A 23,766-nucleotide genomic window follows, 5' to 3' on the forward strand; every position below is an offset into this window, starting at 1 on the left:
ATGCACTGTATGCTAGACATTGTTTCTAGGTTAGGAGACCAGAAATAAACAGACAAATTCCTGTCCTTAAGGAGGGCATATTCTAGTGGTGGTAAGAAAAACAACAGATAAAATATACAGAATGTTGAATACTGTTAAGTTCTATTGTTAAGTAGACAGACTTATGAGAAAGAGGGGTATTTCATTTTAGATATGGGGGTCAGGGAAGGACTCACTAAAAAGATGACACTTGACCACATACCTAAAGAAGATCAGGAGCCGACTATGCAGATATGCCTACTGTGAAGGAGATTAACATGGCTCAAGAGGAGATGAGATTAGAGAAGTAACAGAATCAGAGAGGTGGCCATGTCCAGTAGGGAACTGTAATTAAGGCAGGAGAAGAGATCCAAAGATTGAGTTCCAATCCGAAGAGGTCAAGAGAGGAGAGGGCTTCCCTGGTGGTGCAGTGGTTAAGAATCCACCTGCCAATGCAGGGGACACGGGTTTGAGCCCTGGTCTGGGAAGATCCCACATGCCGCGGAGCAACTAAGCCCGTGCACCACAACTACTGAGCCCGTGTGCCACAACTACTGAAGCCCACACACCTAGAGCCCGTGCTCCGCAACAAGAGAAGCCACCGCAATGAGAAGTCTGCGCACCGCAATGAAGAGTAGACCCCGCTTGCTGCAACTAGAGAAAGCCCGGGCACAGCAACAAAGACCCAACACAGCAATAAATAAAATAAAATAATTTATTTAAAAAAAAATAGAAGAGAGGAGATTCCAGCAGTGGCACGATACTGAGAAGGAATGACCATTAAAAAGAAATCCAGGGACATGTGGTAACTGGAAGCCAAGCACAGAGAGTGTCTCAAGGAGGGGGCGGATAATCAACTGTGTTAAATAATGTGACACGGACCGAGAATTGGTCCCTGGATTTATTGCTTCATGACTATGACAAGAGCAATCTGGTGCAGTGGTGGGAATGAAAACCTGACTGGTGGGAGTGAAAACCTAAAAGGTTTATAGATGTTGAATATGTGGGAAGAAAGGGAATTGGAGTCAAGGAATAAGGTTAAAGAATGAGAAGTGGAAGGAAAGGAATGGATTCTGTGCCTACAGATAATTATGTCAAAATTCCCTGTGAAAGGAGCAGAGGAATGGGATGGCAACTGCTAGAGCAAGTAGGGGTTGAGAAAGAGAGCTTTTAAATGATGGAAGCAAATCCACTTAAGACTCTGGGAAGGAAAACTAAACTCAGCAAAATGAGTCTGTCAGAGGATCTGATGAACTGAGGACACTGGGGGATTTGAGAACAGGTCACTGTAAATACTCATTTTTGTCATTAGAAACTGTCCACAAAATAATTTAATAAACTACTATTTTTACATTAAACCTTTCATTTAAAAAAATGCAAATGAATATTTATTTTAAATGGGAATTGTCAGATAGATATCTATGATTTCATACCATTGAGTTTTAGCTGATATTTCTCAACTATCTTCAGAAGTTCAGTGCATGTCTCTTGAATGGAGTGAAAAACCTTTGAAATATAAATTTTATTAGGACAATGTAAAGAACCATAAACAAATATAAAATATTTAAAAAGCACTTCAAAAGCAAAACATTTTCTTATAAGTATTATGTCTATTTTCCTTGACTGTGATATACTTCAGTTTTGATTTTATTTCAGGTGTAGAAAAAGCACACTTAGATTTCCCCCATGAGGGTTGGAAGAAATGGTGATAAATACATGGGAACTAATAAAAATTTATAACTGTGGAATTTGTCCTCCCCTCAGCTCCAAACTGTCTAAATAGCAAAAATGTAAATCTAATATAAACTACATCAAACATTGCTTACCACTGATGAAAAGAGTATAGATAGCCTTAGAAAACACTAACTAACTCAGAGTCTGACTTTTCTCCAATACTGGTCTAAGCAAAACAGGTCAGTGAGTTTACCATAAAAATTAAATAATGTGTTACAACATCAAAAATAAATTACTTTTGGATTATTTTTGTTTAGAATTTTCCATGAATATTAATCCCTTCATTATCACTGCTGCTAATAGCTAACAAAAAAATAAAATATCCAGTAGGCTCCCATTTCAAAGCAAGTGAAAATTTGAGATCAGGACACATACACGTGAGGTAACTCTTCACACATATCTATACATTTAGGTTTTCCCAGAGAAAGAAGCCAGCATGGGTTTTAGGGTGCAGCCTAAAGAAGACTCACAAAGTCCTTCGCTGAAGAGTTGCTATGAGACTTTAGTTCAAAAAGACCTTGGCACTGTGGTACAATATTAGGCCCTAATCCTTTGAGATTATCAAATGAACTTCCAATATCACTATTAAGCCTGAATGATCTATCTCTGATGTAGTTTTGTTGTTATTTTGATGTTTGATCAGATCGAAGGAAGACTGATAACAGACACTAAAATCTAAGTGGAGGAGCAACCATCAATTTTCCACGTAAGTTTAAGTATGTTTGAATTACACTTGGTATATGGATTTGGCAATCTAAAAAGCCATTTTAAATCCATATGGAAGGGGATTAGAAAAGAATACAAAAATGATAGTTCTGTTATGATGAAGTGATTATGATTTTTTTCCCCATGGGTCCTTGGAAGATTTACATACTATTGCTTTTCACTGTTATAATAAAAATATCTTTTTCAGTTTTAGTGAGATATAATTTGACAAACAAAACTGTAATATATTTAAAGTGTACAACATGATAATTTAAGTATGCATACTTGTAGGTATACTTAAAATGAAACTATTTCTCATTCTTAAAAAAATTAGTACAATTGTGGGAGAAAGTTCTTGATTGATTCCAAATATTTGTCTAATGGACAAGAATTACACTGAATATAAAATGTCACCCACACATTACCTAATGATGTGAAACAATACAAAAAAATATACATCTGTGGGAATATATGTAGCAACAGTGAAGAGTTCCCCTGGTGCTAAAACATATTACTTAAAATAAAGTCCCTTCATTTTTTTTCCATATTTGTCACTGAATCCTAAGAAGAATACTTTTCAACACAAATTGTACTTTTCAACACAAAAAGTTTGTTAAATAGAAGTAATTTCTATTTCCATATTTGTTAGGGCAATTACGAAAGTTTATTTTCTGCAGAATAAAATTACTTAGTAGATTAAGACCTATTTAATTAGACCTCTATTTAAAATATTTAAGAATATTTAAGAATCCCAACAGATTACTACATTCCAAGCGTAACAGAACTCCTGCCTGGAAATGTTTGTAAAAGTTACATTAGTATATGTACATGGAATTAGCAAATCTGCATTTAAAAATCTAGATTTTTTTCATTAACGTACATGAGAACTTCCTTCTAATTAGCTTAATTACTTAAAAGCATTTAAAGTTTAAAGTTGTTTCCTGGTAATTAGTCCTTTTATTTAAAATGAAAAAGAGAACCAAAAATGCATATGACATACTTCAATTAACTCCACCCCTTAATAATAGAAACAAAAACTCCAACTTGTAAAATCCTCACTCACTATTTGATTTCAGTTAATGTATTGCAGTGAGTTATAGACTTCAGATAAAATAGTACAAAATATTATGACATGATACATAATGAGTATATGGTCCCAATTAGAAATATAATTAATTCATTAACATGGCATAAAAATTACAATACTTGTGCCAGAGAAATTACTTAGTTCATGATTTATCTAATTTATGAACACCAGTTCTGCCAATCCTCAATCTGTGAGAATTATGATCTATCCAGAAGATCTGATTGATAAATGGATACAATTATTCTATTATCAAGTTTTGCATTTATCCCGATAAGTTCTTCAGTATGAAAGCTTGTCATAGTCCTCTTAGTCATCCTAGATAATAACAAGTTATATGCAGTACACAGAATCCTAAAATTTACCTCAAGTTTAGCATCCAGTTCAGCATCAGATGCCACTATGTGCTCATCCTCCTTTTTCCCGGTTGCTTTGATGAAGACCTGTTTGGTTTTCCAGTATTTCTTTTGCATTCTGCTGACTACTGACTGGTTATCTTCTGGTCTGGGTTGCCCAAAAAAATCCATGGAGTGACTACAAGAAATAACTAAAATTAAATTTCTTAAAAAATATTTTCAATAATAAATATCTATTTAGCCAATATTTAATCTAACTGAAAAACTGAAAAAGATACTAAATTGAATATTAATGTTGACAGCTAAACATGCTAATGTTTACTTTGTATGGTCTAAATTTATGTTTTAATTATAACTTGCACAAGTAACAGGCAAAAAGATTAATGATACATTAATTAGGTGACAAAGTGATAAAACTGTTATGATTTTGCAGTAATGGCTGGAAATAATTTTATTTTGTTCGACCAATCTCTATTTGTAGACACTTATTAGTTTCTGATTTTTGCTTTTGTAATAATACTGAAAAATGAACCTGTACACACATCTTTGCATCCTGCTATCATTTCCTTAGGAAAACTTCCTACGGATTAACTGCTATGTCAGAAGAATACACATTTAATATATACCCTCAGATATGCAAAGATTCAGATATATACTCTTCTTTAAAAATCACTTAAAGAAATACTTTAGTATCCAATAAATTAACAAAAATAAAGATCTTAAGTATAAGGGAGATATGTTATAAAAGAAATAGAGATGAAAATTGTAACCTTTTGTAAACTTAGAAATTAATGTCTAAGTAACTGTTCTTAACATGGTTAACATGGCTACATTAAGGAAATGCAAATGTGAAAAGTGTTCATTAATGAAATGTAAAAAAAAGAAATAATAATAATAGTTTTAAAAGCCCAGACTATTCCAATAAATGGTGGGAGGTAGGAACAAAGGGAGGTACTAAAATATGTGACTCATTTCCAGGGGAATCAATAGATAACTAATGTATTCTTAATGTTGGTAAAGAAATAGAAGTTCACTTTCTTTTTATTTTGAAATTACTAATCAAATAAAAATAGGATGTCTAATTTCTAAGTTATTAGGAGCAAAACAAGAGAACGAGAAAAACCAGCAAAAGCAAAAGAAGACTGGAAAAACAGGAGTAAGGCAACATAACAAATTGTGTAAACTAAGATGACAGAATAAGAACAATTATATTATTTACTATAATAAATGAAAACTTCCTCTTAAATACAAAGAATCTCAAATCATAAAAAATAAAACAGTATATACAATTATATGCTATTTGGGATCCGCTTAAAACAAAACGATAAAGAATTATGGGTTAAGATATACCAGGTAGGGACTTCCCTGGTGGCTCAGTGATTAAGAATACGCCTGTCAAAAAGAAAAAAAAAAAGAATACGCCTGTCAATGCAGGGGACACGGGTTCGATCCCTGGTCCTGGAAGATACCACGTGCCATGGAGCAACTAAGCCCGTGCGCCACAACTACTGAGCCTGTGCTCTAGAACCCACAAGCCACAACTACTGAAGCCCGCGCACCTAGAACCCATGCTCTGCAACAGGAGAAGCCACCGCAATAAGAAGCCTGCGCACTGCAATGAAGAGTAGCCCCAGCTCGCTGCAACTAGAGAAAGCCCGCATGCAGCAACAAAGACCCAGTGCAGCCAAAAATAAATAAATAAAATAAATTTATATAAAAGAAGATATACCAGGTAAATATAGTAGAAAGAAAATGAAAGCAGGGGTAGCCACATTAATATCAGACAAAGTAGGTTTAAATAAAAAGCATTATAGGGCTTCCCTGGTGGCGCAGTGGTTGAGAGTCCGCCTGCTGATGCAGGGGACACGGGTTCGTGCCCTGGTCCGGGAAGATCCCACATGCCGTGGAGCGGCTGGGCCCGTGAGCCATGGCCACTGAGCCTGCGTGTCCAGAGCCTGTGCTCCGCAACGGGAGAGGCCACAACAGCGAGAGGCCTGCATACCGCAAAAAAAAAAAAAAAAAGCATTATATAGAACAAAGACAAAATGTAAAGTCCACAGGTGGCCACTCTTCCAGATATTTGCTGGCTATTCTCCTTTGGATATCCTCCTGGATTCCTGGACAGTATAGATTAATTATCATTTAACTGTAGCACCTCTCATGTGCTATGCTGGTAACTGGGTTGGACATAATTTGGCATAGAAAATAGTACAGGGGGGTAATGGATTTGATGTAAGCATTATACCGTCTGACAGAAAGTCTTGCGGGAAAACTTGCAGTTTATCTTTCCCCTCCAATTTCTGTCTGCTTTTGCTTGCTTTTGATGGTTTTCAATTAGTGTTCCCCTCCAGATTGTTATCAGCATGAGGGTCAGTCCAACTGTATGACAAACTGCTGATCTCTTCTACTAAGCTGACGTAGGCTTAGGCCCAATCAGTTAAGAGAACAAACTTCTTAGGAGTATCAGAAGAGAACATCTCTTCCCCACCTCAACTCACTTTGCTGATGTAGCTTGAACAGTATACTCCTGGCCTCTCTCCACTCCCTCACTAGCTCCTTCATACGCAAGGAAGAGTAACTTATCTGATTGGATTTGAGAGCAATAAACTGAGTCCTCCCCTTCCTCTCTGAAATCTATCCTGCCTGCAGAGAGCACACATTCCCTGGCAAGGGGAGGACAGTGACTGGGTGGGTAAATCTGCGAAAGGTGAGATTTGTACATTTGCATTTTTTGGCGGAGGGCACTGCTAAATCTGCTTGCCACTGGGGGTAGGTTGAGTAGAAAGCCGAGTATTACTGGCTTGACATCATCAGATGACAGAGCTCAAGGCTGGAGAACTACCAGAAATTTAGGAAGAATATCATGGAAGGGAGGGAGCCAAAGAGGAGACAATCTCTGTACACAAAGAGCTCCCAAGACCTGTGCTGTTCACTAAACTAATCATGAAGTGAAGGAGGGGACCCTAGGGGTCCTCGCAGAAAATCAGCAGCTAGAAACTGAAGTAAAGGTTTCAACTGCTACCACTACAGTGGAGACAAGAGTCTGGAATTTGAATTCAGTCAAGTTAACTGCCTTCTAGAATAAAAATTATTTTTCAAAGAAGCAAAACAGAATTCAGAGTCTCTAAAATCCATAATTTAAAAAGGCAAGTATCGGGCTTCCCTGGTGGCGCAGTGGTTGAGAGTCAGCCTGCCGACGCAGGGGACATGGGTTCGTGCCTGGTCCGGGAAAATCCCACATGCCGCGGAGCGGCTGGGCCCGTGAGCCATGGCCGCTGAGCCTGCGCGTCCAGATCCTGCGCGTCCGGAGCCTGTGCTCCACAACGGGAGAGGCCACAAGAGTGAGAGGCCCGCGTACCGCAAAAAAAACCCCACAAAAACAAAAAACAAAAGTCAAGTATCCAACTAAAAAACACTAGACATGCAAAGAAATAGGAAAATGTGACCCATACTCCATGAAAAAAAGTCAGTAAAATAGATGCCAAAGATTTCTCAGATATTACAATTATCAGACAAGCACTTTAGACCAGCTATTATAAACATGTAAAAGACTTAAAGTAGGATATGTGCACAATAAATGAATAGACAGAAAATATCAAAAGAAAACAAGTGAAAGTTTCAAGTTGCAAAGTTCAATAAATGCAATTAAAAACTGACTGGATACTCTTAAGAATAAACAGAAGATGGGAGATGTAAGAAGTGAAGCTGAAGATGAATCAATAAAAATTACCTAATCTGAAGAACAGAGAAGAAAAAAAAAAAGACCCTGAAGGAGAGGAGGAATAGAAGGGGAATGAAAAATATCTGAATAAAACATCCTAGGGCTTTCCTGGTGGCGCAGTGGTTGAGAGTCCGCCTGCCGATGCAGGGGACACGGGTTCGTGCCCCTGTCCGGGAGGATCCCACATGTGGAGCGGCTGGGCCGCTGAGCCGGCACGTCCAGAGCCTGCGCGTCCGGAGCCTGTGCTCCGCAATGGGAGAGGCCACAACAGTGAGAGGCCCGCATAATGCAAAAACAAAACAACAACAACAAAAAAAACAAAAAAACATACTAAATTTTGTAAATGACATTAACTTATAGACTGATAAACACAAGGAAAACCACAAATAGGCACATCATAGACCAACTGCTTCAATTCAAAGATAAAGAGAAAATCTATCTTGAAAGCAGAGAAAAATGGTATATTACACAAATGGGAACAAAAATATAAATAAGATGGAAGCTCTCAACAAAAACAACAAAAGCCAGACTACAATGGAAGGACATATTTAAGGTGTTGAATGAAAGAAAGAAAAACTATCAACTCATAATTCTCTACTGAAACTGTCCTTTAAAACTGAAATCAAAATAAAGCCATTTTCAGACAAAGAACTGAGAAAATTCATGGCCAGGGGACTTTTAGAAATGCTAACAAATTCTACAGGCTGAAGGGAAATTACAACAGTAATTTATCTATAGGAAAGAATGAAGATGACTGGAACTGGTAAATGTCTGGGTAAACATAAGACATTTTTCTTTCTTAATTTCTTCAAAAGTTATATATAGTTTAACATATGCAGACAACAATAAAATGATAGCTCAATCATCCCAATATTCTGTCATTTCTGTGTCATTTATACCTTCACCTATTCCCTACCACCTTACTCCATAATCATTATCATCATCAACATTTTATATGGTTATTTTTGAGAATATTTACATACAATGAAATGTACAATTTTTAGCTGTATACTTTTGACAAATAGGTATTATGGTATAGAACATTTCCAACTCCCCAGAAAGTTCTCTTGTATCCCTTTCCAGCCAATGCCTAGCCTACCATAAATAATAAATGTTTTGATTTTTTTTCACCTTAGTTTTTCCTTTCCTAGTTTGTTCTTTTTTATCGCTGAACAGTAATCCATTGTATGAGTGTTAACAGTATGCTTTAATTTTTCACTACTGTAAATAAATCTGCTATGAATATGCCTATACAAGTCTTTTGTGGACAAATGTCTTCACTTCTCTTCAATAAAACCTAGAAATGGATTTTTCTCTATCAAAGGATTGGGGTACACTTTATAAAAAATTGCTGTTTTACATTCCCATTAGCAATGTATGGGAGTTATAATTGTTCCACAACCTCAATAACACTTAACGTTGGCAGACTTTTTAGTTTTATCCATTCTAGTTGTGTAGTGGTATTTCCTTACAGCTTTAATGTGTATTTTCCTGACAACTGATAATGAACACTTTTTCATGTGCCAACTGGCCTTTTGTATATCCTCCATTGTTGTGTTTGTAAGTCTTTTGCTCACTTTTAAATTGGTTTGTCTTTTTTTTTTTAGTATTGAGCTGTAGAGTTTTGGAATTTAGATTGGGATGGCACTGAATCTGCAGATCAATCTGTGAAGGACTGGCATCTTAATAATATTGAGTCTTCCACTTCATGAACATAGTATGTATCTCCATTTATTTAGGTCTTATCCTAAATAAATCCTGTCAATCCTAAATAATCCGGTGGATAGAAATTCTCTCAGTTTTGGTATCTATGACACTCTATTTTGCCTTCATTCATAAATGATAGTCTAATTGTATATAAAAGTATAGATTGGCAACAATTCTCCTCTTTTTAAAGCTATCATTATTGGTCCATGCAAGACTCATTCTTTTGTTTGTTCATTTATTTGTATATTCCTTCCTTTTTAACCCCTTCCTCATATCCATCTCTCATCACAATCATTCAATGTGTTTGATGTGTACCTTTTTATTTGAATGTGTTCTTGTAAAATGTGTTATGTACATATGCTAATCTACAGAAATGACACTGTGCTGTAGATTCCATTTCTGACTTTTTGTTGTTTTTTTTTCACTCAGTATTTATTTATTTACTTATTTATTTACCTGGCTGTGCCGGGTCTTAGTTGCAGCACGCAGGATCTTCGTTGGAGCATGTGGGATCTAGTTCCTGACCAGGGATCGAACCCTGGCCCCCTGCATTGGCAGCTCAGAGTCTTAACCACTGGGCCACCAGGGGAAGTCCCCAGTCCTCTGTTTTTAGGTTCTATGTATGTTGCTATGTATGTGTCTGTTTTGTTGTTTCCAACATTATATAACATTATATAACATTATATAACATTGCTTAGTGTTCCTTAACTGAGGATAGAAGCCCTAATACCTTAGGTCGTCTATTGCAGTCAATGAGAAGTCTGGGCTCCTACTGTCCCTCCTTTTTCTATTTGAATCTTTTATAAAAGAGTTTTTATCTGTGATGTCCTGAGATTCTCTAAGATGTATTTAAGTAGAGTGTATTTTCCTTATGGAGGTTCATGTCTTCCTTCAGTTCTAGAAAATTCTAAGCTGTAATCCCTTCAAATATTCCTTTTCAGCCATAATTTCTTCTTTTTATCTGAATCTTCTATTGGGTCTTAATGGCTCATTTTTTAATCTGTTTGTCTGTCCTATATTTTGGATAAGTTCTTCAGTACAATCTTCCAGTTTATGAATTCTCTTTTCAACTCTGTTCAGTCTAGAGTTCATCATACCTATTGAGTTTTTTTTTTTTTAATCCAGTGACTGTTTCTTTCTTTCTTAATTTCCAAGTTTTCCAATTGGTTCTTCTTAATATTCTCCTAATTTTTTATCCTTTTTAATGACATCATTCCATAATTTTTCTCTTTGGCACCCTAAATACATAGAATTCTTAGACTTTTTATCTGGAGTAAATTCATTTTCCAAATATTGATTTTGTTGGTTGAATTCTGTAAGCTTATTTTGAGTATAAAATCTTTACTTTTCCTTTTTCCTCTCTCTGGTTATTCCTCCTTATCTAGTGATTATAGATCACTAGATCTATAATCTAGTTGCCTCCACTTCACCTTCAGGGTTGCTACTTTCACAGTGTCATATACTGGTATTTTAGGGACGCTGATATAGTGGTATCTGAAATACTACCGATCTATTCAGGGTGTTGAAGGAGCATTGCATGTGAAACACTTTTAATTTCTACCAACCTGCAGAACCTGAACTCCCAGAAGCTAGGACCTACTTCTATACTGAGAGCTCAAGACGTCTGTTTCAGTCCACTCACCTCTCTTGTCTATTTTGTTTCTAGTCCATGTTTACCTTATTATCTAGCCAAGATAAACTTTCTGGGGTTTGTTTTTTTTTTTGATTACTATGAATTTGGAGCAGAACTTACCATGCCATCTTAACTAGAAATCTCCTTTCTTTCTTTCTTTTTTTTTTTGGCCGTGTTGCACGGCATGTGGGATCTTAGTTCCCCAACCAGGGATCGAAACTGCCCCCTGTAGTGGGAGCAGTCTTAATCACTGGACCGCCAGGGAAGTCCATAATCTCCTTTATTTCTAGAAAGAGTACAATATTTTTTTTACTTGAACACAGTCATCACATGGAACACTTTACTCATTTTTGCATTATATAATATTTAAATTTGTATTTGTAGCTATCTCTTGGATATGGAATACAAATATTAAAATAAAACAAATCAATATTCTCTTTAGAGGTAGTTCTATACTCACTTTACTTATAACATTTCATTACTATGACATCACAGAGAAACAAGCAAAACAGACTGATGGTAATGTGCAAACTGAAGCACTGAAATTCCCTTGAGAAAAATAATCTGTGAAGACTTTTGACTAAATACAACATCACCATTTGATGTAATTAAGAAAATACATTAGACAAGGTTGCTGTTTAATATTAATGTAGTATTCCTGATTACTCTAGCTCCCAAGCCATGAATTTTCTCTTTTTTCTTTTTTTAAAGGAACATTTATTTATTTATTTATTGGCTGCTTTGGGTTTTCATTGCTGCGCGTGGGCTTTCTCTAGTTGCAGCGAGCGGGGCTACTCTTTGTTGTGGTGCACGGGCTTCTCATTGTGGTGGCTTCTCTTGTTGCGGATCACGGGCTCTAGGCGTGCGGGCTTCAGTAGTTGTGGCACGTGGGCTCAGTAGTTGTGGCTTGCGGGCTCTAGATCACAGGCTCAGTAGCTGTGGTGCAAGGGCTTAGTTGCTCCACAGCATGTGGGATCTTCCTGGACCAGGGATCGAACCCATGTCCTCTGTGTTGGCAGGTGGATTCTTATCTGTACAGCCTAATAGGTAACGTGGAGCCAATGAAGGTTTTGGAGCAGCAGAAAGACTAAACAGAGAGTTTAGACAATCTTTCCATATTCCAGATATAATCTAATAGGAGTCTGGACCAAGGACATTAGCATAAGAATATATCTGAAGGAAGAATCTATAGAACTTGTTAATAATGATTCAAGTTTTGCCCCTGAAAAATAAGGGCAATTAGGAGAAGCTATCTAAGTGGGAACACTATGCATTTGATGTGTGAAATTTTGAATTTGAAATGATAAGGGACATCTGAGTTTACAGAAATATCTAACAACCAATTAAAACCGTAGTAGCAAAGGTTGTTTCAAGCTTGGATCTCCAGTCATACTGCCTAGGTTTGAAGCCAACAACTCCACTATTTACTAGCCATGGGACATTGTGCAAGTTACATTAATCTTTCTGATCCTTAGTTTTCTCATCGGTAAAATAGGAATAATGAAGTAAACAGATTGCTATAAGAATCAAAAGAGAAAATACATGTAGAGCACTTAGAACAAAAATTGTGGGCAGTTAAGAAGCATATTATTTTATGCTTTTTCATTTTAATTTTTAGATTGGAAATGGTGATTTGGGAGCTAACTATATGAAGATAGTTAAGCAGTGAGAACACAGGAGAACTTCAAGAAAGAAAGCAGAAAGGTGGTAAAATTTGAAGGTTTGAAGAAGGTGAATCAAATTTGTACTAGGTTCTTAGTATTGTGCTATCGATTAACCACAATAAGAATAATAGTTTAATGAGAAATATGTTCTATATATAATAGATACTTAAATCCCATAGTTGAAAGAAATTGAAAAGAACCTTAAAGGTTACCTAGTTCAACTTTCTATTTCTGTTATCTAGTTCAAAAGGGATGGAGACTTCCATATAATGAGAGACCAATAAAAGAAATTTAAAAATCTTAATCATAACTGAGAGAATATAAAACAATTACACAGAGAAAATTTATCGATATAGAGTTAGAGTGAAAAGCTTATACGAACTCCATCACCCAACAAGACTGCTATAAAGAGATTAAAGTGTCATTTATCCTCATTTGCCATAAAATCATTCACCAGAGCAATAGCAATACAGACTATGTGTGCTGATTAAACAGTTTTTATAAGTAAAACAGCTTTTTGTCTTTGACTGAACAATATGAAACTGCCAACATTAGATCATTTTGACCTACAAAATCAGCAATTTCATATGGTTCAACCTAAAAAAAGGAACTCAAACAACTCACCTCAGAAGAAAGTGCTTTGTGGGTAAATGATGTGCCTAACCAAGATCACATCTCCACTGCATTTCAGGGATCTAGGCTGATGGGCAAACACTATGGTCCTCTGGCAAATTAGTCCCTACCTGCCTTCTTGCTACAGCAGCGGAATTAAGTAGATCCAGCAGACTGCATGGTTTACACAGCCAAAATTACTATCATGGTCTTTTACAGAAAAAGTTTACAGAACTCTGATCTAGATCATGGTTCTCAAAGCATGGTCTGAAGAGTCATAAGTCTCTTTAAGCTAATGTTTACTCTTTGTTCATATGTACGTATACATACATATGTATGTACACACACACATATATATACTATATGTAATTTTTAAAAATAAATTTATTTTATTTATTTATTTTTGGCTGTGTTGGGTCTTTGTTGCTGCATGCGGGCTTTCTCTAGTTGCAGCGAGTGGAGGCTACTCTCTGCTGTGGTGTGTGGACTTCTCATTGCGGTGGCTTCTCTTGCTGTGAAGCGCAGGCTCTAGGTGCACGGGCTTCATTAGTTGTGGCACACAGGCTCAGTAGTTGCAGCACGCAGGCTCTAGAGCACAGGCTCAGTAGTTGTGGCGCACAGGCCTAGTTGTTCCACAGCATGTGGGATCTTCCCCGACCAGGGCTCGTGAACCTGTGTCCCCTGAATTGGCAGGCGGATTCTTAACCACTGCGCCACCAGGGAAGCCCCATATATGTAATTTTTAAAGGTACTGCCTGACTAATCTTTCATCAATTGTCCATTAATTCAGGAATAGCTTTTGGCTCTGGCAAATCAATGAGTAGATTATGTTACAGGGTGATTTGTATGTCCCCTGGCACAGATGGAGACAAACTGAAGCCTACTGGAATCATTAGGGATTACTGATATGAAAGACAAACTTTTAAGTCACAGATTGAGAATCGCCCCTCGAACTTTCCTAAAGGATATAAAGTACCAGCTTTAATATTAGACTAGAATTGCATCAGGTTATAAATACGAATCCTTTCAGATAGGTGAGCTTAACTGTTGTTTAGCCAAATGTGGGTTTGGTTACTGAGAGACTAAAACCGGACTAGGGCAGTTGAAATTTACAAATACTCTGAGACAACAGAAGTAGGCAGAACTATAATTAGCTGAAATTTCCAAAGAGTCCCAATAAGGAAGTCAGTTTCATACACATATTAAATGCCAGCTTTGTTCTGGGTGCTACACTTGACACTGCAATCATAACACCAATAAGACACTGAATGAGGAAATTAGATGCAGACCTGTCTTTATCTAAAACAGAAAGAATATGGTAATTACTTACAGCCATTCAATCATACACCCCAAAATCCCATACTAAGAAAGTAAGTTGCCCACAGAGAGGATACAATGTCCACCTAATATTCTTATAACATGACTAGAGCTTAATTGTTTTTCAAAAATAATTCAAAATTATGTAAAAGGTAAAGTCTTAGAGGGGTCTTAAGATATTTAAAAGTTCCTGATGATCTTGGTATTACTACTGACTAAAATAGTAATCATTATACTTGTAGAACTCTTGACAATTTTTAAAACATTTTCATACATTTTATCTCCTTCAATCTTCATGACAACCCTGACAACTAGAAATGGCAGATTTTATTATTCCGGTTTTGTAAAGGAGATCACCGAGGCATTGTGAAATTAAGGGAACTTTCTCAAGGATACACATACATTAAGAACATATTGATACTTAGCACACATCTAAGACTTTGACTCCAGAAGCAGTGTTCTTTTGCATTTTGAAGGTGAGGAAAGTATGATTAAAGTTATCTTCTGTCTTATAGTGAGTTAACTGAAACATACAATATTAGTTTCCTAATTATCAGGTATCACACTAAGTTCTTCTGTTAAAACGATATTAGGACTTCCCTGGTGGCACAGTGGTTAAGAATCCGCCTGCCAATGCAGGGGACATGGGTTCGAGCCCTGGTCCAGGAAGATCCCATGTGCCTCGGTGCAACTAAGCCCGTGTGCCACAACTACTGAGTCCGCGTACTGCAACTACTGAAGCCCGTGCGCCTAGAGCCCGTGCTCCACAAGAGAAGCCACTGCAATGAGAGCCCTCACACCTCAACGAAGAGTAGCCCCCAGTCGCTGCAACTAGAGAAAGCCCGCACAGCAACAAAGACCCAACGCAGCCAAAAATAAATTAATTAAAAAAAATTTTTTTAATGATATTAAAGCTAACTGCTTATAAAACTTGAGTATTATATTCCCAACTTTATTGCAAATTTCAGGCCAACACCTCTCCCAATCCTCTGCTATGCTCAATGTTCCCAACTGCAGAACCTCTCATAAAATGAAGCTCAAATGGGATAACACATAAAAAATTGCTTTTACCAGTGATTTTTTTTTTCTTTGCGGTTCGCGGGCCTCTCACTGTTGTGGCCTCTCCCGTTGCGGAGCACAGGCTCCGGACGCGCAGGCTCAGCGGCCATGGCTCACGGGCCCAGCCGCTCCGCGGCATGTGGGATCTTCCCGAACCGGGGCACGAAACCCGTGTCCCCTGAATCAGTAGGTGGACTCTCAACCACTGCGCCACAAGGGAAGCCCCAAAATTGCTTTTAAAAATATAAAGTTGTATATAAGTATAATACATTATTACATACAGCCTCTCAATAAACAAGAAAGCATAGGATGTAAAACTTTAAAACCCTAAACTTTTTTTATTTGACTGACATAATTTTAAAACTCAATACTGAGAAAAACTTGAAAGAACTTGCCCTTTCAGGTATTAAAATATATTACAAGGGTGCCCTGTCAAAAATGCAGATTGACTACATGCACTTACCTGTGTTCCCTTCCCAAACCCACTAAAATAACAGTGAAGGTACAAAACAAAAAAGTTATCTATTAACTGATAAGCATAGAGAAAATAAGCATAGTGACTAGAGCATATGAGAGATTTCAATAAATTTTTAGAAGAAGGCAGAGAAAGTAGTATCCTAAGCAACTAACAGAGGAATGCTAATGAGGAATGAGTCAATTACCCTGCAGATTATCTGGAAGACTCACCATTTAGAAGTGGAAGGAGGATTCATTGAAGCCTGTATACAGCAGGCTGGACCCTGAGGCACCTCCCTGCCCCCTTAATCTATGTCACTAAATGGAAGCTGAATTAATTAAACATGGAAAGCTCTGGTCTTTGGCAAGCTAACACAGCAGAGGGCTTGGCCTGAAAACAAAATGATTAAGTGAAAGTTTACATGCCGAATCACTGAATTTCAAGCTCTCTTCCCCTTCCTTGCTCACCAGTAGCAAAGCACTACACACACACCTCTCCACTCCTCAGAGAAGACGGGAACATTCTTTTCTCTGAAAAAAATTAAAAGCTCCAGAGAAAAGGAGTACTTAATTTGGACATTCTAAAAGGACAGATCTTTGCCTTTTCACCCTAGGGCGAAACTCACCACATACTAAGCTCACTCCCACATACTAAGCTTCCAATTAGCTTTGTTATAATCTTAAATATAGACAGCCAAAGATAGCCAGATATCTGAGGAAACTCTCCATCAAGAGAGAAAAAACAAAAAATAACTCTCTAACTAATATCCCTCAAATATTGTCTTATAAAATATTATCTTATCAGAGAGATAAGTAAAGCTACTGCTTCCATGAACAGACTATCACTTAGAAAGGAATAATAAAGGAATAAAAAAGAATCATTGGGAAGAAAATAGAATAGTCAAAAATTTTAAAACATTAATAAAAGGGTTGAAAAATATAAGAAATATCTCAGAAAGCAGAACCATAAAAAAGTTTAAAAAATTAGGGACTTCCCTGGTGGGGCAGTGGTTAAGAATCCGCCTGCCAACGCAGGGGACACGGGTTTCATCCCTGGTCGGGGAAGATCCCACATGCTGCGGAACAACTAATCCTGTGCGCCACTACTGAGCCTGCGTTCTAAAGCCCACGAGCCACAACCACTGAAGCCCACGCACCACAACTACTGAAGCCCGCGCGCCTAGAGCCTGTGCTCCGCAACAACAGAAGCCACCGAAATGAGAAGCCTGCTCACCACAACGAAGAGTAGCCCCTGCTCTTCACAACTAGAAAAAGCCCCTGCGCAGCAACGAAGACCCAGTGCAGCCAAAAATAAATAAATACATTTAAAAAAAAAGTTAAGGAAATTAAAGACAGTCCTGGAAGTCTAATATTTGTCTAAAGAGTATTGTAAAGATTGACTAAGGGAAGAAATAATTGAAGAAAATTTCCTGTAACTGAAGGACACAAATCTCCATACAAAAAGAGATTTGCTCCAAAATGCATCACTGTAAACTTTCAGAAAAGCAGGGATAAAAAGATCCTGAAAGTTCTAAGAGATAAAAATTAGATCACATACAAAGCATTGGGAGTCAGAATAAGAGCAGATTTCTCAAAAGCAGCAATGCATGATGAGAAGAACTAAATCAAATCTGGAAAAGCAATGAAGGGAAGGCCTAAGATGACAGCTACACAGAACAAGCAGCTCAAATTCAAGCAGGAAGATTAAGTGACTCTAGAAAGCAGATCACTAGGAAACATAACTGATATGTTTGAGCATATTACTCATAGCCATATAGTAGAAATGTTAGAGCAATTGGGGAAAAAAAATCAATGGTTATTCAGAAAATTAGGTTAAAAAAAAAGCCAGTATTAATTCCAATAAAAATGAAGGGACATGATATTCAAAAAAGGAGGAATGGTTATAGGGCACTAAACCAACTAAGTTGGTTTTTTTTCTTCCAGTTTTATATATATATAAACATATATGTGACATATATATGTGACACACAGCACTGAATAAGTTTAAGGTGTACAGCATGATTTTACTTACATATATCGTGAAATAACTACCACAAGTTTAGCGATCATCCATCATCTCATATAGAGACAAATTAAAGAAACTGAAAAAGACTTTTTTCCTGGTGATGAGAACTCTTTAGGATTTACTCTTTAACAACTTTCAGACAGCATACAGCAGTGTTCATTTTATTTATCATGTTGTACACTACATTACTAGTACTTATTAATCTTATAACTGGAAGTTTGTACCTTTTGACTGCCTTCATCCATCTTCTCTCTCCCCACCCTCCACCTCTGGTAACCACAAATCTGATCTCTTTTTCTACGAGTTTGTCTCCTTTTGAAGTATAATTGACCTACAACACTATGTTACACACATTGTGATTTGCTATTTCTATACATTTCAAAATGATTACCATGATAAATCTAGTTATCGTCTGTCACCATACAAAGACATTACATAATTATTGACTATATTCCCCACACTGTACATTTCATACCTGTGACATTTATTTTGCAACTGGAAATTTGTACCTCCTTAATCTTCCTCACTTCCTTCATCTCTCCTCCGCCCAAACCCCTCCCCTCTTCTCTGTATCTATGACTCTGTTTCTGTTTTGTTATGTTTGCAAATGGCAATATTTCATTCTTTTTTATGGCTGAGTAATATTCCAGCGTGTGTGTGTGTGTGTGTGTGTGTGTGTGTGTGTGTGTGTGTGTGTATACCATCTTGTTTATCCATTCATCTATTGAAGGGCACTAAGGCTGCTTCCTGATCATGGCTATTGTAAATAATGCTGCAATGAACATAGGGGTCCATATATCTTTTTGAATTAGTGTTTTCATTTTTTCAGATAAATACCCAGGAGTGGAACTGCTAGATCATATGGTAATTCTATTTTTAATTTTTTGAGGAATTACCTAAGTCCCTAATACTGTTTTCCATAGTGGCTGCACCAATTTACATTCCCACCAACAGTGTACAAGGGTTCCCTTTTATCCACATCCTCACTAACACTTGTTATTTTGAGGTGATATCTCATTGTGGCTTTGATTTGCATTTCCCCTATAATTAGTGATGTTGAACATCTTTTCATGTGCCTATAAAGCTGAAAGCATTTTCTCTAAGATCAGGAACAAGACAAGGATGCCCACTCCTGTCACTTTTATCCAACATAGTATTGGAAGTCCTGGCCACAGTAATCAGAGAAGAAAGATAAATAAAAGGAATCCAAATCATTCCTGGGAAGGAAGAAGAAAAACTGTCACTGTTTACAGGTAAGATGATACGATATATAGAAAATCCTAAATATACCATGACAAAACTATTAGAACTCATTAATGAATTTGGTAAAGTCGCAGGATACAAAATTAATATGCAGAAATCTGTTGCATTTCTATACACTAACAAAGAACTATCTGAAAGAGAAATTAAGAAAATGATCCCATTTAGGGACTTCCCTGGTGGTCCAGTGGTAAAGAATCCACCTTCCAATGCAGGGGACATGGGTTCGATTCCTGGTCAGGGAACTAAGATCCCACATGCCGTGGGGCAACTAAGCCCACGCGCCAAAAGTACTGAACTAGCATGCCTCAGTGTGCCACAAACTACAGAGCCCATGTGCTCTGGAGCCCATGTGCCACAACTACAGATCCTGTGCGCCCTGGAGCCCGTGTACAACAATTAGTGAGAGAAAAAAACCCGCATGCCACAACTAGAGAGAAGCCTGCACACTGCAACGAAAGATCCCACACACCTCAATGAAGATCCTGTCTGCTGCAACTAAGACCCGATGCAGCCAAAAAAAAAAGAAAGAAAATGATCCCATTTACAATCACATCAAAAACAATAAAATACATAGAAATGAATCTGATTAAGGAGGTAAAAATCTGGTACTCAGAAAACTGTAAGATGCTGATGAAAGTAACCAAAGACTTCCCAAAGAGATGGAAAGATAAACCGTGCTCATGGATTAGAAGAATTAATATTATTAAAAAGACCATACTACTCAAGGAAATCTACAGATTCAATGCAATCTTAACAAAATACCAATGGTATTTTTCACAGAACTAGAATAATTCTAAAATTTGTATGTAAACGCAAAAGACCCTGAATAGCCAAAACAATCTTGAGAAAGAAGAACAAAGTTGGGGGTATCATGCACCTTAATTTCAAACTAAACTACAAAGCTACAGTCATCAAAGCAGTATGGTATTGGCACTAAAACAGACACATAGATCAACGGAACAGAACACAGAGCCCAGAAATGAACCCACACTTACATGAGCAATTAATCTGACAAAGGAGGCAGAATATAGATTGGGGAAAAGAGAGGCTCATTAATAAATAGTGCTAGGAAAACTGGACAGTTATGTGCAAAAGAATCAAACTGGACTACTTTCTCAATGATACACAAAAATAAATTTAAAGAGTTAAATATAAGCCCTGAAACCATAAAACTTCAGAAGAAAATATAGGCAGTATGCTCTTTGACATCAGTCTCAGTAATACTTTTTTTGACTAAATTTTAAAAATACTTGTTAGTTCACAGTAACATAAACACTTATTTGATTTAATAAAAATTGTGATATGGGGTTAGATTGTGGTGGTGAAGGAGAGCTAAGTCCTAGTAGATAATGCTTTAAATTAATAAATCAAAACATAGCATATAAACATGTGATTTAGAAAATACCAGAGAAAACAAAAGGGTTGAAGGTACATGACACTGGAGATTGGAACTGGAGCAGGATTGGAAGAACTGCTTTTAAACATTATAATCCTTTAATATTTGACTTTTAAAGGTAATGGACATGTACTTTAACAAAATGACAATTATCTTGAAAAAATAAGCCTGAATGTGAATCTTACTAATTAAAACAGAATGGTACTGGCACCAGAACCATAGAGCAGTGGAACAAATGAAAATCCACAGAGATAAGAAAATATAAAAGAATGTAGTGGTATGATCAATATACTAATTTCCTATGGCTGCTGTAACAAATTACCACAAACTTGGTGGTTTAAAAGGATAGAAATTTATTATCTCACAGTTCTTGAGGCCAGAAGTCTTAAATCAAGGTATTAGCAGGGCTGTACTTTCTGGGAGACTCTAGGGAAGAATACTTTCTTCCCTCTTCTACCTTCTAATGGCTGCTGGCAGTCCTTGGCTAATAACAACATAACTCCAATCTCTGTCTTCACATCACCTTCTCCTCTGTGTATGTGTCTAATCTCCCTCTGTCTCTCTCCCTCTGTTTTATGAAACAGTATGGACGTTTCTTAAAAAACTAAAAATAGAACTACCATATGACCCAATTTCACTCCTGTGTATATATCAGAAAAAAAGAAAAACACTATCTGAAAAGAGACATGTACCCTCCAACATTCATAGCATCATTGCTTACAACTGCCAAGATATGGAAGCAACCTAAGTGTCTATCAACAGATAAATGGATAAAGAAAATGTGGTGTACATAAATACAATACTACTCAGCCACAAAAAAGAACGAAATTTGTCATTTGCAACAACATGGATGGACTTGGAGGTTATTATGCTAAGTGAAATAAGTCAGACAGAGAAAGACAAATACTGTATGATATCACTTATAGGTAGAATCTAAAATAAAAGAAACTAGTGAATATAACAAAAAGGAAACAGACTCAGATACAGAAAACAAACTAGTGGTTACCAGTAGAGAGAGGGAAGGGGAAAGGGGAAAAATAAGGGTAGGAGATTAAGAGGTATTTATTTATAAAATAAAATAATATTTATTTATAAAATAAATAAGCTACAAGGATATATTGTACAACACAGGAAATACAGCCAATGTTTTATAATAACTATAAGTGGAGTATAACTTTTAAAAATTGTTGTACACCTGTAACTTATATAATATTCTATATCAACTATATCTCAATAATATATAAACAAATAAATAAATAAAACCTTCTATTCATTAAATCAGGTCCCCCATGGGGAAAAAATTGCCACATCTCATAGCACTGATGCCAATGAGTAAATGTCAGATACAGTGAAGTTTGCATCAGATTCAAAGAGGATGACCAAATTTGACATGCATCTCATCTAGTCTGAAGCAGATTCGGTTTTGGCAAATAGATTAGGTCCTGAAGAGCAATTCCAATAATTAATTAACTTGAAAACATGAATTCTTAAAGGCATAGCAGCCAGATTTAAGGAAGAGGTAGGCAGTTTACTTGGTGCCTATATTATCACAGGCTAGCAAAGAAGACTACTGAAGAAGAGATCATTATGTTTAAGGGGCGGAATGCTTCGTTTTAAGCTCTTCTGGTTTCTATGAGGAGAAATTTTCTATAAATATTCCCAGCCTCTTGCCCTTTCTCCCCTACAGCGAGAAGCCTGACGGGTGAATTAACCATTGGTCCACATTTCTTGACTGGGTAGAGCTAATGTATCAAGTCATAAAATTAGTGAATTTAGCCCTTTTTTAACCTTTTACTCATCACTTGTGACCTAATCAGTGTGAGGCAAAAGTCTTAGGTAAGTGTGTCTAGTATGAAGACCCAAACTTTCCCTTGAGTGGGCTCTTCCAGGTCTGGACTAGGGGACAGAAATATTAAAAGACCATTGACATGATACACACCCTCTAACAGTTCTCTCAATAATAAAGCTGATATTTTATTTCCATTTGCCTAGGTCTCTGACTACATCTGAATTGGTTTCAATCTCAAGAGGGAACAAAAAGGTGAGAGGTATTATGTATTGGGCTCCCTAAAACCTAGAATGGCCAGGATAGTTTTAATTTTCCCTGCCAAGGGGCAAGGCCTGGCTGTAGGGAAACAGAAACAACAAGCTGGTAGTCAACCTTCTATAGCAGACAAAAGTACCCTAGAAAAATCAGAGATATATCAGCATTGACCTGCCTCTGGAACCAGTGATTGACATATGCTGTGGGAAACTGCTACAAGAGAGCATATGAAAACTGTCACCAAGGGCTTCCCTGGTGGCGCAGTGGTTGAGAGTCCGCCTGCCGATGCAGGGGACACGGGTTCGTGCCCCGGTCCGGGAAGATCCCACATGCCGCGGAGCGGCTAGGCCCGTGAGCCATGGCCGCCGGGCCTGTGCGTCCGGAGCCTGTGCTCCACAACGGAAGAGGCCACAACAGTGAGAGGCCCGCGTACCGCAAAAAAAAACCCCAAAAACTGTCACCAAGAAGCCAGTTAAAGAAGAGATCAAGATAATGTACCCAGTCACCTACCTATTCAGCCTCTAAGGCAGTTATTCCAAGGGCTAGTTATTCCATGGTACAGGGTTATATAAAACTACTTATACTACTCTTGGGCAAAAAGTAGGGCAAAATAGAACTACTCCTTTCAACAATAAATAACATGAAAAATAAATAACATGAAAAAGTAGCACTATAAGAAAAGGAGGTACCGTAACGTGAGAAAGAGAAAATTATATATAAATTTGAAAAATTGCTTCATAAAACAGGTTTAAAGAAAAACTGCTCTGCCTGTAGATAAATGGAATAATATTCCATAAAAGAGATTTTTAAAAAAGAGCTGAAGGAAGCAAAAGATATAAAGAAAAAGAAGAGGAAAAAAATACCACAGAACTTGAAACTGCATTAGAAACAATTCCAAGTAGAATAGATACTTCAGAAAACTAAGTGAATAACACAGATGATGAGCCTGGGAAAATCATTCAGAATGAAGA

At 37.0% G+C, this 23,766-nt stretch overlaps 1 protein-coding gene across 2 annotated transcripts in view; it reads right to left on the reverse strand.

Moving 5' to 3' along the window:
* The window catches only part of ICA1L (islet cell autoantigen 1 like), a 63,946-nt gene that overhangs the window by 34,824 nt on the left and 5,356 nt on the right, over positions 1–23,766 (reverse strand). For both annotated transcript variants that reach the window (XM_079924498.1, XM_079924497.1), the window contains exons 2-3: positions 3,907–4,075; positions 1,452–1,524 (exon numbers count right to left, since the gene is read on the reverse strand). In XM_079924498.1, the coding sequence (XP_079780624.1) occupies positions 1,452–1,524; positions 3,907–4,068 (235 nt within the window). In that variant the 5' untranslated portion in view covers positions 4,069–4,075. The remainder of the gene's footprint in view (positions 1–1,451; positions 1,525–3,906; positions 4,076–23,766) is intronic.

This window comes from Stenella coeruleoalba (genome assembly GCF_951394435.1).
Source record: "Stenella coeruleoalba genome assembly, chromosome: 6".
NCBI lineage: Eukaryota > Metazoa > Chordata > Mammalia > Artiodactyla > Delphinidae > Stenella > Stenella coeruleoalba.